Source organism: Diutina rugosa, assembly GCF_008704595.1.
Source record: "Diutina rugosa strain CBS 613 chromosome Unknown scaffold70_size45218, whole genome shotgun sequence".
Classification (NCBI taxonomy): Eukaryota; Fungi; Ascomycota; class Pichiomycetes; order Serinales; family Debaryomycetaceae; genus Diutina; species Diutina rugosa.
Window position 1 is genome coordinate 29,600 of NW_022995135.1, and position 15,562 is coordinate 45,161.

The 15,562-nt window shown below is 53.8% G+C and overlaps 7 protein-coding genes across 7 annotated transcripts; 2 read left to right on the forward strand and 5 right to left on the reverse strand. All coding sequences in view use genetic code 12, as the record gives it.

The window, feature by feature from the left end:
- Nucleotides 1-26: 26 nt before the first annotated feature.
- On the reverse strand, nt 27-1,976 carry DIURU_002748 (uncharacterized protein; the record flags this gene model as incomplete). Its single annotated transcript, XM_034155433.1, has 1 exon — nt 27-1,976. One exon carries the CDS (start codon nt 1,974-1,976, stop codon nt 27-29), a length of 1,950 nt encoding a protein of 649 aa, XP_034012463.1.
- Nucleotides 1,977-2,413: 437 nt separating this feature from the next.
- DIURU_002749 (uncharacterized protein) lies at nt 2,414-3,409 on the reverse strand (the record flags this gene model as incomplete). The annotated part of the gene is made up of 1 exon (XM_034155434.1): nt 2,414-3,409. The coding sequence occupies one exon, from the start codon at nt 3,407-3,409 to the stop codon at nt 2,414-2,416; it is 996 nt and encodes a 331-aa protein (XP_034012464.1).
- Nucleotides 3,410-3,884: 475 nt separating this feature from the next.
- On the reverse strand, nt 3,885-5,612 carry ALG11 (alpha-1,2-mannosyltransferase; the record flags this gene model as incomplete). Its single annotated transcript, XM_034155436.1, has 1 exon — nt 3,885-5,612. One exon carries the CDS (start codon nt 5,610-5,612, stop codon nt 3,885-3,887), a length of 1,728 nt encoding a protein of 575 aa, XP_034012465.1.
- Nucleotides 5,613-6,387: 775 nt separating this feature from the next.
- DIURU_002751 (uncharacterized protein) lies at nt 6,388-7,080 on the forward strand (the record flags this gene model as incomplete). The annotated part of the gene is made up of 1 exon (XM_034155437.1): nt 6,388-7,080. One exon carries the CDS (start codon nt 6,388-6,390, stop codon nt 7,078-7,080), a length of 693 nt encoding a protein of 230 aa, XP_034012466.1.
- Nucleotides 7,081-7,216: 136 nt separating this feature from the next.
- On the reverse strand, nt 7,217-8,812 carry DIURU_002752 (uncharacterized protein; the record flags this gene model as incomplete). The annotated part of the gene is made up of 1 exon (XM_034155438.1): nt 7,217-8,812. One exon carries the CDS (start codon nt 8,810-8,812, stop codon nt 7,217-7,219), a length of 1,596 nt encoding a protein of 531 aa, XP_034012467.1.
- Nucleotides 8,813-9,455: 643 nt separating this feature from the next.
- On the reverse strand, nt 9,456-10,328 carry DIURU_002753 (uncharacterized protein; the record flags this gene model as incomplete). The annotated part of the gene is made up of 2 exons (XM_034155439.1): nt 9,456-9,609; nt 10,144-10,328. The coding sequence occupies 2 exons, from the start codon at nt 10,326-10,328 to the stop codon at nt 9,456-9,458; spliced, it is 339 nt and encodes a 112-aa protein (XP_034012468.1).
- Nucleotides 10,329-11,913: 1,585 nt separating this feature from the next.
- On the forward strand, nt 11,914-14,850 carry DIURU_002754 (uncharacterized protein; the record flags this gene model as incomplete). Its single annotated transcript, XM_034155440.1, has 1 exon — nt 11,914-14,850. One exon carries the CDS (start codon nt 11,914-11,916, stop codon nt 14,848-14,850), a length of 2,937 nt encoding a protein of 978 aa, XP_034012469.1.
- Nucleotides 14,851-15,562: the final 712 nt, after the last annotated feature.

A 15,562-nucleotide genomic window follows, 5' to 3' on the forward strand; every position in this document is an offset into this window, starting at 1 on the left:
GTTCTTGCGACAACGAGTTGGCGACCTTAGTCAGAGTCGCTGGCGTCTTCATCATCGCTGGTGTCTTCATCGTCGCTGGCGTCTTCATCGTCGCTGAAGTCATCATCGCTTAAGCCTCCCCGCTCACAGAAGTTTTCGTACGAAATGTTTTGTAAGCGACTGAAAACTCTAATCATCTTTTTCAATTTAGGCGTATACTTCATTGGCAAGCAGGCATTGCCCTCGTCATTGTTCAACACCCAAATGATGCCGCCCGCCTTGTTGCGGTAGGTTTGGTGGTTATACGTCAAAACAGATTTGGACCCTTCTTTGCCAAGATCGACAAAATCATAACCACTCTTGATGAGGTAGCGTTTGGGGATCCAAGCCGGGTGACGGTCCAGTAATTTGAACGAGTCTATACTTTTGACATCTGTGAGAATACACTCAGCTTGCATTTTGAGACCGCGGTTCTGGTCGTCGTAAATCGTGAGGAAACCCGATCCGTTCGTGGAGACGTTGCCCCACGGCACTTTGATCATGTGAGGTTTCACCTTTTGGAAATCACTCAACATCAGTTCTTTCAGCAGGTAAGCATGAGTGCCGTCATCGAAGTAGGCCATGGGCACTTGCGATTCAATCGCAAACATGATGGCATCAGTGTATACCTTGTCGATGAAGTCGTTGAGATCGCCAACAAATTCTACGACTTCGTTGGGTTTGACCGCCATACTGCCGACAATCTGATCAACTTTGTGCAACACTTCCTTGGTCGTTGCCGTCTGGTGCTTGCGGGCTTCACTTATGCTGGTGAACTGGGCCTGGTACACCTTGCCGAAAATGCGAGTCAAGGCATCTTTAAACGACTCCTCAGGGGGTATTGTGTAGCAGTCATCGAGGAACTCAATGGTATCGACGGCAATAACATAGAAGTGGTCGACAATGTTATTTAAGCGTGACTCGTAGTCTGAGGGCGAGACAATGTGATCCTCAAGGGAGGTGGTTTCATCATCAGAGGCTTCATCACTGGAGGCGTCATCTTCTAAGCTGTGAGTAGTCTCCACGGCGGTGACTGGTGGCGTCGCTTGTTTCGCATTGTTGCCGGTGGCAGCCTTCAGCGTGAGGTTGCGGTAGTATTCCCATTCCTGGGCAATGGTGGTATTCTGGGTCAGCTTAGTGGTGGTAGCTGACTTGGGTGAAGGCGGAGGGGTGAAGTAAGCGACGTTGGCCAACGCCTGGTGCTTCAATGTCAACGCCGTGTGGCCGTCCCCACCGAACCAGTCAGGAAGGAGATCCAAAAGGGCCACAATGATGCCCCGGACAAGCGCCCCCGTACTCTCGTCACGCCGGTGCTGCTTGATCAATAAGCCTACGGCGTCGCGAAGCGGGGTCAACCGATTTTCGTAGGTGGCCTCAAGCACGTCCTCCTGCGGGAAAAACCGTTTGAGGAGCCCGAGCGCCTGCCAGGGAGACTGGAAGTAGTCGAGATAACGATAGAGTCGTTCGAGTAGCAGCCACGACTCTCGCAACCACTCAGGATGGGGCTGGTGCTGATGAGGGTATTTATCGTTTAAAGACTCCATCTCACTCTCGAGGTCCAAGTAGATGCCGAGAGTGATGGCGTCGATGGCGTTGCGCAAGTACTGTTGAGCTCCGAACTGTATCAGGTTAGCCTCCTGGAGTATCCGTGAGTGGGTGGTGTGGCGAAGGGGCTCAAGCGTCGGTTGGAGCCCCTGGTTGAACTCCTTGGCCTTCCCCTCAGTGTCAGCGATTAAAGCATCTAGCCGTAACTGCTTTAGTTGTTTAAATACCTCGAGTAAGGCGTGTTCTGGAGGTTTGGGCGCATTAGTAGGCGGCTGGGACCGCGACTGTTTGGGCTTGGCCAGGGACTTCGGCTTCGGGTTCCGTGTCCGTTTGCGGGTCTGCAGTGGTCGGGACGACCCCGGTGACGGCCCCCGAGTATTTGGTGATGCCGTCGACGGCGGCTTGGGAGGCATTGGGTGACGAAGTGTACGCCTAAAGGGTTGATGTGGTAAATATTGGGTGTGCGAATAGTGTTGACGGACTAGGGGCACTATGGTGGATTGATATAAGTGACGGTTGAAAAGAGAAATGGAGTTTTGAATGCGGTTATTGGTAAGAGTCTGGCGTAATCAAACTCTGGGAATGCTGGTAACTTGCATAAAATTGACAGAATTCGAGTTACTGATGGTGTGGCTGTAGCGTGCGATGTGCATAACAACCACGGGCTCGTGTGCGGTTCTATAGTGTAGTGGTTATCACTTTCGGTTTTGATCCGAACAACCCCGGTTCGAATCCGGGTAGGACCTCTTTTTGACCATGCCCACGACGTAGAAGTTTGATGTTATTAATTCATATTTTGTCTTCTTCATTGGTCATAAACGTAAATTCAATTAAAGGTTCACCTATAGAGCTATTCCTCGTCGTCCTTGACGTCGACCGACTTCACCTGGTCCAACATCGCCTGCAACCGCTTCGCCGCCTCTTGGTGGTACTCGACCTGCGCCTGGGCCAACTGCTTGAGCAAGTCGACGTTTTTCAGCGGCTGCAACAACCGCTTCATCTCCACCACCGCCACCTCGGTCGCCAGCACCAACGTGTCTTCCTTGGCGATCAACTCTTCGTTCTCTTCGTCCTCCTGGTGCTTGGCTCTAAACAGGTCGAACTCGGCCCGCGCCGCGTACACTTTCTTGCGCAACTCGTTCACCAGGATGAACTGATGGTTGAGCACCTGCACCAACTGGTGCGACACCTCGTTGATCTTCTTGTCCTGGTCGAGCCGCGCCAACGCCACCTCGGTGTACGACGACGACATTTGCATCAACACGAGGGCGATCGGCGAGTCCAGCTTCTGCAATTCGTCGGCGTTGGTCTGGGCAATCGTTGCCAAGTGGCCGTACAACGTCTTCGGGATCACCACTTGCTGGATGTGGTACTCGTCTTCGGCGGGGTTTTCCTCCGGCTGGTCGCCGCCGCCAAGAATGGCCTGTTCAAACTCCTGGGGGCTGGCGGCGTTTTTCAACTGGTTGAACTTGTTCAGAATCGCCCCGCTGACGTTGGCGTCGCGCAACCGGTTGATGGCGTAGTTGCCCGGGGGGTAGTCGTAGCTCACTTTGGCGTAGGTGTCGTTATCGAACTGGATCAACTCCTGGTACAATCTGAGCAAGGCGTCGCACTGGCGCTCCAACTCCAAGTAGTCGGCGGGCAATTCCGACACCTCGGCGTTGCCCTGGGCCTCCAGCGCCAACTGCTGGAGCTGGGCGACCTGGTTATTGATCATCTGCCCCGTGCGCTCGGCAAACGGCTGGATGTCTTTGGACACTTTGTTGAACAGCTCCTTCACCAGCTCCATCGTCGGGAGCGAGTTCTGGAGCGACTCCAAGCTGAACGAAGGGAACTTGAACGACATTGGTAGCGTTGTCAATACACTAGGGACAAGTGAGTTTTTTGGTGAGGGCGTCTGCCTCCGCAGTTTATCGTTATTGGTCACGTGAGTTGAATTGTCTCTATGTCTCTGTCCTTTCCCTGGGCGCGTACCGCCTCGCGACTAAAAAAAGGGTGTGACACTAGATTAACCTTATCGGAATTCGATAACCACACGTGACTAGCATTCAAAGAAATGGAGGTGTCAGACTATAAGGCTTTTTAGATTGGTGGAGGAAAGACTTGGCAGTAGACAGGGTGTAAACTCAAATGAGGCTAGGGAAATCTAACATCGTTTGCGGCACCAGACTAATAGATGTCGACAGATACTCAATTAACTGCCTATACCCATCGCTTTGACAAATAGCTAAGGCGTTTTTAAGAATGTGTTCTCTCAAACTGAATTGGGACCGCCACCTCAAAATATTGTGTAGTCATTATGCTATATTATAGGGCTAGGGCTAGTAGACCATTTCCATATCGCCACGGGTGACGCGGTACTCCTTTTCGCGGGCATCGATATAAGTAAGGTGGCGCACCCACGCCTTATTGAACTCGATGTCGTCAAACTTGTACAAGTCCTTCGCCGCCAGCTGGCGCATGAGGTCGAGGTGGTCATCCAGCGACAACGACGGGTTTTCCACCACGATCTGCGTCAACAAGTCGCTGAGCAGCGGGTAGCGCTGGTTGTCGGCCAGGGTGACGAAGTCGGGGTCTTCTTCCAGCTTGAAGAAATACCCCTTAGTGTTGCGATAATAGGGCTTTTCCAACAGCGTCAGGTCGTGGCAAATGTCCAAGAACGGACCCCCCAGGGCATGGACTATCGGCACCGCCCCGCCGTGGATGTACTCGACAACCCCGATACCAAAGTGCTCGTTCCACATGGCGTTGATGCCAAATTTAGCCCGGGCAATGTACCCTTGGAGGTCTTCGTAGCTGCAGTCGACGGCGAACTCGACGTCGAGCTCCAACTCCTTGACCAACGCCTTAAGCAGGTGCAAAGTGGCGGTGTCGGACTCGGTGCGGCACAGCCCCACCAACACGAGTTTGGGGATGGCCAGGGGCTTTATCGAGGTCGCCTGCAGCAAGAACCGGTGGTACTCTCTGACGACGAGGTCGTGGCGCTTCTCCGGGCGGAACTGAGCCACGTACACCATGGTGTTGGTCTTGGGCTCGCGGTCGCTGCCTTCGGGCATCGCCATCTCGCCACACGGCGGGTAGACGATTTCCATCACCGACGATGAATTGAGGCGCCACACCTGTTTCAAATGAGTATAGGTAAACGTGCCGTTGCAGAGGGTCACCTCCACCAGCGCCCCGAGGATCATATACGTGTAGTAAAGCACCAGCCAGTACCAGAACTTGGCGACGGCGGCGACGTCGTAGCCGTGAGTAAACACCTCCGCCATCCGCCTGATGCGGAGCTTGGCAAACATATCCGATTGAAGCACCGGGTAGTGGACGTAGGCGATAATGGGGATGCGGAGCCTCAGCCCCACCACCATGTAGGGGCCGGGAAGCCCCTGGGTGTCGACCCACACGTCCGGAGTAAGCTCAAACAACGCCTCCGCTCCAAGTAAAAAACTGCCCACAAGCTGGCCGGCAAGCGTAAACTGTTTCCAGTGGTCGATCCACGAATTGAACCGGCGCAAGTAGATGAACACGCACCGGGCCTCGTCGACGGATATGCCAAACTTTGCTCTGACTTTGGCAAAGATCTCGAGGGGCTTGGCGTCGCTGGTGACGTAGATGGCGGCGATGTGTTTGTCGTCGGCGATGAGGGTCGCCTTCACCGCCTGCCACAACACGCGCTCGCCGCCGCCGCCGTTATTGGCGTAGGGATGAAAGAAGCCGTAGATCATGCGGCGGCGGGGGTCGTCGGGAGCGCGGCGGGTCATTTCCCGGACGAACTCGTCGCGGTTGTCCTTGTCGCCGGGGAAGATCTTGAGGCGGTTATTGGTGTAATTGGTGTAGTACGCCGGCTGTTGCGACGCCAATATTAACCGGCGGCGGTACAGCAGCCGTTTCATGCCGCATTTCAAGTAGATGGGCTTGGGGAAGTTGAGCACTTTGTCGATTTTGTCTCGCCATTCCAACGGGGGCACAAAGAGGAACCGGGAGAGCGACAGGGCGAGGGCGGTGTACACGGCGTAGAGCGCACCCACCGCAACGAAGAGCCAGTACCACATAAACAGGAAAACAGGCGGAGTGGCGGCAGCGACGAATTTGACGGCGGCAACGGCAGCGACGGGATATTTAATCACTGAGGCGACTGCCACTTCGGGTCTGGCCGAGCGTGTCACGTGAGCCAGCGGCGACAAAATGTCTGAGATAAGGTAAAGGAAACCAAAGGGAAACCAAAGGGAAACCAAAGGGCAACCGCAGGGCGGTGAAAGGGTTCTTACAAGGGGGGGGGGGGGGGGGATAGCAGGCTATTTTTNGGGGAGGTGATAGCAGGCTATTTATATTGCTAGGTTAGGCTTTTCCGATATCCGTGTCGCCATTTACTGATGGTAAGAAATACTAGCACCCCGGGAATTGCCGACACTTTCCAATACTAACTGATTAGCCGCCCGCCACGTCTCGTCCTCGCCACGAGGCTGGGTCGGTGTTTTCTTTGCTGCACGGGTGTTTACCTAGTGCGATTGGGTTCCCCACACAGCAGCGATAAAAGCGGGGACCGCAGGGTTACGACTTACCTCAGGCCTAAGCGACAGCAACCATGACCAAATGGGCCAATTAGTCAATTGTAAGCATAGCTCACCCTAGCAGATTAATTATAATTATAATTACTCTTTGTTTGTGCCACAAGTGCCACAAACGGGGTCTCGGTGCCGTACCACTCTCTGTGTTACCTCTGTGTTACCTCTGAGCCCTGGGACAATCATTAGCCCACCAGCCGTGGCTCGGGAAAATCTACCTGACTCCTTAACCTAAGCAAACCCCTTTACCCGTCAATTGACGATGAGAATCCCGGTGAACGCGGTGGTGTTTGACCTCGAAGGCACCCTCATAGACACCAACGACCTCCACCGGCAGGCGTGGTGCGAGGAGATCTCGAAAGCGCCGGCGGCGACGGCGGTGACGTGGCGCCACATCGACCACCTGCTACGCCAGGGGATGCTGGTGGCGCTGGTCTTCCGCTACCACTTCCCCCACCTCCCGCACGACCGCGACCTGGTGCTGGCGTGGGTCCAGCTGATGGCGGTCAAGTACCACGACCACACGCGGCCCATCGCCGGCGTCACCAGGTTGTTGGACGCGTTGAACCACCACCACATCCCCTGGGCGGTGGTGTGTGACGCCCCGCAGTATATCGCCCAGATGTGGCTCAGCAAAGTCTACGGGCGCCCCTTGCACGCGCCGGTGTTGATTCTGGAGGAACGCCTCCGCCAGTTGCCGCCGCTGCCCGAGGCCCACTTGTTGGCCATCGACGCGTTGGCCGTCGACGGACCCGTGGTGGCGTTCGAGCTGGACATGCTTGGCACCTGGGCCGGGGTGCTGGCGGGGTGTGAGGTGATCGCGGTGAAGCTGGACCGGTGGGTCGTCGACCTCCGCCAGGCGGGGGCGACGTGCCTGGTGCCCGACTACGACGGCGTCGACGTCGTCCCGCTGGCCTCGGGCTACGACATCGAGATCGTCAAGGCGGTGATGTGACCGCCATCAACATTTGAGCTACACACAGAGAAGATATAAGCATTGTCCTTGCAAAATAAAGACACGCTAGACAAAGAGATAATGCCGGGCTGTGTATTCATTGGGTATTAGTATATATCAGTAGACATCACATTGATCAGGCGTCGGCAAAGTCGCCCATGTTCTCGTGGAACTTGTTGTCGCGGTCGCGGCGGCGCTTCTCCGCCCGCTGCTTGTCGTTCATCTCGTTCATCTTGCTGAGGGCGTCGTCGACCAAGTCGGTGTAGCCGGCGTCGTCGAGGCGCAGCTCGTCGATCTCCAAGTGGCGGTGGTGGCTGACGTCGTCCTTGAGGATGTCGCGCAAGCTCTCCAGCGCCACGAGCTGGTGGTGCAACCCAAACAGGAAGCACCACTTGAGCGAGCGCAACCGCAGATACATCCCCCACGTGTCGATGGGCCACAGCTTGTACTTGGAAAGCCGGAGGGTGACGTTGGGGAACAGGGCGTTGATGATCTCCATCCCCTCGGGCAGCCGCTTCAGAAGCTCGGCGCGGGTGACGGGGTTGGTGTACGCCTTCATCAGATTCAAAATGTTGCGGAACACCGAGTGCACCAGCTTGCGGTCCTTTTTCAGCACTTTTTTCGTCAGCAAGTTCGCCAACCGGTCAAAGATGGCAAAGAGCTGCTCCTGCTCGTAGTAGGGGGCGTTGGTGTTGTACTCGTCGTCGTCGGCGTCGTCGTCTTCGCCATAGGTGTATACCTCGTAGATCACCGCCACCACCCGCGCCGCCGCTTTAGCAATCTCGGCGTCGGCGTCGTTGTCGACCAACGGCACCAATTTAAGCATAAAGTCCTCGACGAGCTCGTTGAGGTACTCTCCCCGTGAAAGCAACGTGAGCACGGTGGCCAACCCGTGGAGCGCCGCCACCGCCACCGCCAGCTCGCCGTTGACCTTGAGCACCGCCTCCAGCACGAGCTTGTCGTCCAGGTGTTTGTCGGTGATCAACGTCGAGTACTCGCGGTCGCCCAGCGACAACTGCGACCGCAAGTTGAAGGCGCTGGTGGCAAAACCTTCGGCCAAGTCCATCAACCACTTGGCGGTGTCGTCGAGGCCAAAGTTCAGCAGCCCGTGGTGGAGGACGAGGGTCATGTTGACGAGCCCGTTGACGATGGTAGCTTTATTTTCCGCCGTCACCACCGAGCCGCTGCCCTCGGTGACCAATTTCTGGAACGTCTGGAGCAATTGCGGGTTGACAAACGTGCCAAACTCGTCAATGTCCAGCACGATGAGCGCCACCACCAGCCGCACAAGGTAGTAGAGCTCGACGTCGGTGCGGTAGTCGCCGTCCAACAACACTTTAATCAATTTCTCCACCTCGACGTCGCTGACGTAGCCAGAGGTGTCCATGTGTTCCTCGTTCCACACCACCACCAGCTTCGACACCAACACCTGGTACAAGTGGGCCAACAAGATTTCTCTCAGCGTCGTCAGCACGTCGGTGCGCAGCTGCTGCAACGAGTTGATGATCTCGTTGGGCAGGGTCGCCTCCAGCTTGATGCGCGCCTTGTTCAACTTCTCTGCTTCGTACTGCTTGCGGTCGTTTTTGTTCATGTTGTTGTCCAACGTCTTCTCGACCCCCTTGTCATTTTCCACCGTCATTTGGAGCAGCTCGAGCCGTTTTCTCAAGAGGTCCTGGATCCGGTTAAAGTCGGCCTCGACCGCCTCGTCGTCGCTGTCGTCGTTGTCCCGCATCGGCGTCCTCAGCTGCAGCGCTGCCCGCGACAGGCGGCCCAGCGGGGTCAATTCGCCTCGCACCCGGCGTAGTAAGTCAATCAGATTGCTCATCGTTTCGTCAAATGTGGAGAACTAAGCGGGGGAGCAGAGTGAGGGTCAGCTATATATAGTGAGACGATTAAATTATGGTGCGTACTGCAGACAAGAATAAGGGTGCACCGAAGACGCACAGGTATGCCGCTCCCACTAAAAATCGGTCACTCCCTCAGACGATAATTGTAGGTCCTTCTGGATAGAGCTACGAGACAAGGTTTGTCCTTGCTTTGTCTGCTGGCTATTAATTGGAATTGCCGTAGTTTAGCGCTGGTCAATTGCCGTATGCTGGTAGTGCATGACATTGGCAAGTGGTCCCATTTGTTGGCTTAGCAATCTTAAAGCAGGATCTGTGTCTCCGAGACACCAACTCCGAAATCTCAGCGGGCGCCAAGAGTATCAATACCAAAAGCTTCTAGACCGTTTTCTTCTCTACGTCATCCCACACCAAATAAAAATAGACTAAGTTTGGGTAGTATATTCTCGTTATTGGCGTTGAATTTGTATGAAAGCTCGTATTCTTTTGACTAGCCTCCCCTCTCGCGCGGGACGGCAGCAGCGTAAACGTCTAACAAGATCGTTTCCAATTCTTGGGCGATGCTTTTGACAAGGCGGTACTTACAAGGGGGTAGTTGAAAGTGGTGAGTTTGATCACAATTGGTATTCTACTTCGGTTGGGAGCCATGACAACCTGTGACTCATCCACCATCATGTTTCTCTCCCTACTACCAGTGGCACAAAATAAAAATACTAAACGATCTACCTCCTCTCCGCTTACTAGAAATGAAAGCAGAAGCGAGTCATTGTTAGTATCGTGTGACTTGGTAGCAGTCCCACCTTCACAAATATGCTACTACTTTATTTTACCCTACTGTAGAGAAAGAAATACGCTTTATGTTTCGTCCTGCCCCATTGCTTGGCACGGCTTGTAGAACTATAGCATCAAAGTACTACAACCATCAAGCTTAGAACGCCTTCTCAGGCAATTGTGGCTTTTTGACACCATTTTATAGTGAGTGGTGAGCAGCACAATTCTCGGCTTGGTCGGAATTGACCTCAATTGGAGCATCATTGGCATCAATTTCAGCACAAAAAAAAAAAAGAACCACACCAGTCTCAACAATTTACGCTTGATTTTTCAAGCAGAAAGCCAGCCACGTGGGGGAGGTCTGGTCCAGACAAATTTCTACGAGTACACAAAGTAAACATAATCAAATAATAGATAGATATGACATTCCAATCACAAGCGAACTCACTTGCCCTTGGCTTCCTTCTCCGCCTGAGCCTTGTAAGCGTCCATCATTTCGTAAGGGTCGTTTTCGGGAGGGTAGGGAGTCCACTTAGGGTCGTCGCCATCGAGGTTAAGGTAAGGACCGTGGTCGACAATGTCGTCGTCGTTGGCAAAGTCGTCGTAGTCGTAGTCATATTCTTCCTGAGACATGGTTTAAAGGAGAGTTGGACTCAGATTAGAGCACGGGGGGCGGTATTTAAATGGGTCAGACTACTGGTGACTGCACACTGGACACCCCCTGGCTGCGAGATGAGTAAAGGCCGTTCGCCATTGTGTTTAAGCTTTAGTCTCAGAGACGACCCCAAACAAGGTCCGGGGAGTGTACACACGCTCAATTGAGTCGGTTCATTGCATAATTGGTGGTAAATTGACTACAGGTAAAGTGATCGTTATGGAAGGCCGTGTTCCCATTTTTGCCACCCATGCACGGCACATGTCAAGAGGTCAGGGCTCTCCAGATCAGGAATTAAAAAGCGCACATCGAGCTAAGCATACTGATTTAATAAATTCGTAGTAATTTAAAGGTAAGAATGGATGGTAAACCTGATCTATGGAATTTGTTTTGTAGATGATCACCAATTGACTACTGGAGTCACTGGTGTGAAATCTATTGTCGCTAAAGAATTCAGCAAATCAGGTAACGTAGATGTTGACGCAACTATCGGTAAGTCCCAGCACCAACAAGCCTTAATGATTAAGTAATACATTGAGTGGAGATGGTATTCTGCTATCGATGTTGCTGATCAAATACCGATCGCACTGTCTTAGCTTTCAATGCAACCTTACTGCTGCTAGGTCTCCCCCTCCTTGATTTATGTGAGGTGTTTACTACTGAAATTGAATATTCAGTTGATAGAGGAGTGATTGCCGTTGTCAGAGAAACTTTTGACTTGATTTTAGAACTGAGGAATCCGATCTGGTTGATAGGATCAAGTAATTTCATTCTTGTACTATCTGTTAGCATACTGTTACTATGGAGACCAGGAGGTACGAATGACTAGGAAACAGGTTTTGGTATTGCACAAGCCGATCATCTCAGTCAGCTTTCAATGTTGTACATGTCTAAGTCTTCGAGGGCAAGTCATAGGAATAGTGAAAACAGAGCAATTAGGCTCATCTTTTAATTTAGTCGAGCTCCAATGCCATTCAAGGGTGTACTAGAAGAGCTCAGTTCAAAGTTCCATGGTCCAATTCATTAACGTTGACCGTAGAGATACTTCTTGAATACACACTTGATGGGCACCCACGTTTCTATTGTATTGAAGGAACACCTATGAAGTGAAGTTTGTTCCGCATTAGCTATACTAGCTTAATAATGGAGACTTACACTTAACCTCAACACTGTTGTCATCCAGAGGCCGTAGTATGGCTACTTTTCCTCTCCTCAGTTCGATTATCTAGCCGTAAAGAAGCTCTCCCGGAGTATACATGCCCGGCTACAGCCGTGCCTGGTATCTTTGTACCCCACCAATTTGTGCCCCACATGACCAAGTAGTAGCTCGACGAGAATCGAGCCATTTCAATCTCTAACCCTCCTAGACCTATTATTCATACTAAATCCAATTATAAACCATTCTTTCCAATTACTATTTTCCCCCCTTTAATTCCTGTTGTTTGTGGTGACCATCTCATCGGGGTCGCGTTATCGGAACCCATAAGCCTCCCCCACAATCTCCGAGGCCGCTCCCCCGTTCCGGCGCCCCAGTGTCCTCCCCTGTCCGTCCCTGCTGCCAGGATGTATGGTCTGCTCCACCTGAGGACGTCCGACGCCAAACGAGACGGCAGCAGCGACTACTTGCTGTTCAATCCTCGCCAGGCGTTTCTGCGCCAGGCCCTGGTGATATTGGCCAACACCGGCGAACGCGTCCGGCGAGACGTCACCCTTTCCAATCTAAGCATGAGTGTCCATACCCCCTTGCTACACAGCGAGCAATTGCCGCCTACGCCCAGTCTAAGCGCCCGGGCCAGCTACTACTACCACCACCCGGTGGTGCGGCTGGTGCTCAAAGCCAGCATCGCCTATTTAATCGCTCTGCTTGGCGTCTACTACACTCCCTTCAACAACATGTTGGGGCAAACGGACCTGAAACACGTCGTGGCGACGGTGGCGGTGTATTTCCACCCGCTGCGGCTGATCGGGTCGATGCACCAGACGCTCGGGTTTGCCGTCGTGTGTATCTTGTACCTGTTCAGCGTGTCGGTGCTCTGCCGGCTGCTATCGCTGTACGTCTACGGTTTAGGGCTTGACGAGCTCGCGCTGATCATTGACTTGGTGGTGTGTTCGACGGCGCTCGGAGTGGTGGCGTTTTTCAAGCAGCGGGTGAACAAGGCGACGTTTAACACCGCGTGCTCGTTGCTGATTATTTCGTTAGTTGGGTGTATCATCAAGGAGGGCGCCACCAACGCCGGCGAGGTGCCGTTGGACAAAATCGACGCCCTGCTCCGCGTCATCTGCTGCGGGTGTGTGATCACGGTGGCGGTGTGCTACTTGGTGTGGCCGGTGCGGGCCGTCCGCAGTCTCCGCAGCCTGCTCAACGACCTGTACAACTTGATGAGTGCCTGTCTTCTGCGGGCGGTGCTGGGGTTCCTCACCGGCGAACGCCTCACCCCCAAGGATCTCGAGGTGTTTAAAGCGCTTAAAAAGAACGTGCTGCTGCTCAAAAACAACTTGGCCGAGCTGAAGTACGAGTTGCGGGTGGTGGGGCGCGAGCAGGAGTGGCGGGTGCTCGAGGAGCTCGTGGCGATGACCATCGAGCTCACCAACCACATCCTGGCGCTCAAGACGTCGCTCGACATCCAGTACCGCCTCTTGGGGTCGCCCCACTCGGAAACCACCCTGATTGAGCTGTTGGACCTGTACACGCTGGACATCTTGCGCCTCAGTCAGCTGGTGGAAAACTTGACGTTCATCGAGCTGGGGGCGTCGCTGCTCGCCGACAACGAGGCCGAGAACTCCCGCCAGCTCTTCGAGATGTTCTGCTACTACCTCTCGCCGCTGATCAAGCTGTTTGTGTTCACGGTCAAGGGGGTGTTGGGCCAAGTGCCGTTTGAGAAGTACCGCGAGGACCAGCCCCGCAAGTTCGCCTCCACCGCCCACTTGCAGTCGGCACTAAACGACGCGCTAGACCTCTTCCGCCTCAAGCAAGAAGAGCTGTTTGAGAAGCTCTACGCCCAGGACTTGTTCCACCAGCCCGCCGACTTCATCTTTAAAGCCGACCAGGAAGAAGTGGCGGCGTGTTGCGGCAACTTCGTGCTGATGCTTCTGCTCTACGGCGAAGGGTTGATGAAGTTCATCAAGCTTTCCGAGACCTATGAGGACTGCCGGGCGCTGCTGCGGCGATGGCCGTGGCTTAAGTTCTGGAGCAAGCCGCCGTCGCCTATCTTAGTGCGCAACCAGAGCCAGACGCTCCACGCCGCCATCACTGGGTTCCAGAACCAGATCAGGTATAGCCGGCGCCCGCGCCCGCCCGCCACCCCACCGAGCTGGCGACTCTGGATGTGGCGCCGGCTCCGGGTATTGCGCCGCGTCGACGTCCAGTACGGCATCCGCGTCGGCTTGGGGCTGTTTGCCTTGGGGCTGTTTGCCTTCTGGAAGGCGACACGGACGTGGTTCCTCGAGTGGCGCATCGAGTGGGCGTTGACGATCTACTGCATCATGATGAACAAGCTGTTAGGCGGCACCACCTCCACCGTCAAGTGGCGGTTCATCGGGACGTTTTTGGGGCTGTTCATCGCCTACGTGGTGTGGGACGCCTCCGACGCCAACGTGTACGCCCTCGCCATCGCCGGCTTTCTATTAGCGATCCCGTCGTTCTACATCATCATGTTCTGGAAACAGAACAACCCCTTTGGCCGCTTCATCCTCTTGACCTATAACTTGACGGCGCTTTATCTGTATCTGATGCTTCAGCACGACAACGAGGACGGCAACGAAGGCGGCGAGAACCCGATCATTGCCGCCATCGCCATCCACCGGTTCATCGCGGTGCTGATCGGCATTGTGTGGGCGATCTTGATGTCGGTGACCTTCTTCCCCAACCTGGCGCGGCTGCGCTTGAAGACGGCGCTCGTCCTCCTCTGGCTCCGCATGGGGATCGTGTGGGACCTGAACCCGTTGGACTCGGAGCACGGGCGCCTCATCGGCCTCAAAGGATCGCAGGACATCCAGCTGTTGGTGGCGGAGTGTGAGACCCTCGCCAAGCAGGCGGCGCTCGAGTTCCGCTTGAAAGGCCGCTTCCCCAAAGTCGAGTACGATACGATCATCCTCCACTCGCAAAAGATTGTCGATGCGTTTGAGAACTTTAACATTATGGTCAAAGTCGACCCCCGCCTCAACTCGCTGGAGGCGGCGGTGATCACGCTGCTTGCCGGCGAACGGCTGGAGCTCGAGCACCGCATCTTCCTCATCTTCTACACGTTGGCGAGCGCGGTCAAGCTCGGGTTCCCCCTCCCGCTGAAGCCGGCGCTGCCCGACCACGCCAAGGACCGCATGCTCTACCAGTTGAGTAAGATCCGCGGCGAGCCGGCGACGCCGTTGCGCAACGAGGACTTCATCCTTCTTTACCTGTACATCCTCGTGTCGACGGTGATCGTCGACGAGTTGGACGACATCATGGCGATGGTGCGGCGGTTGTTGGGCGACATCTCCGAGGAAATCTTCGAGCTCGTATGACAGCATTATATAGTAACAACTAAAATAGTCAAAAGGAGAGCGAAACGGCTACAGTTAGGGCCGTGTCTCATTCAATTTGAAGCGTGGAATAATACCCCTAAAGAGTTCAATCTATATAATACGTAGGTCTGAATCGAGTCGTGTATGACTTTACTTCAGTCTAGATTTCACTTGTTTGTTCTAATACTCTAAAACGAATTGCTAACTTTGATACAAATCGTCAAATTGCATCATACACGATTCGCCTGGCAAATATTACGATCACGAGGCTAAAAACTAATTACACCTTTCATTTGTAGTACAAATTTTGAAGCGGGTTTTTCAGCTGGAACCATCACAACCATAGATAAAGAATCTAGAAAACCAAAGATCATTGAATCCGACTCTTCATATGCTAATCAAAACGAACATTTGTTACTTCCCCATAAAAGATACTGATAAACTTGATACTGATAAACTTGATGCTCACCTACCGTTATGTATCTCTCTCGCATAGATCTAGACCACATTAAACATTAGACTAACGGCTACGATAAAATCCTGCACACAACTGAACCAATCCGCCTTTGGCCGAAGTTCGGCCACCTTAGTGGTGGTGATGCGCAATGTCATACTAAGAAAAACTCCATCACGTGACCGAGCGAATTCTTATCATTTTCATCAGCAGCGATAGTCGCCCTCAAATCCCCCACCACCCCTGCCGTGACCAGGC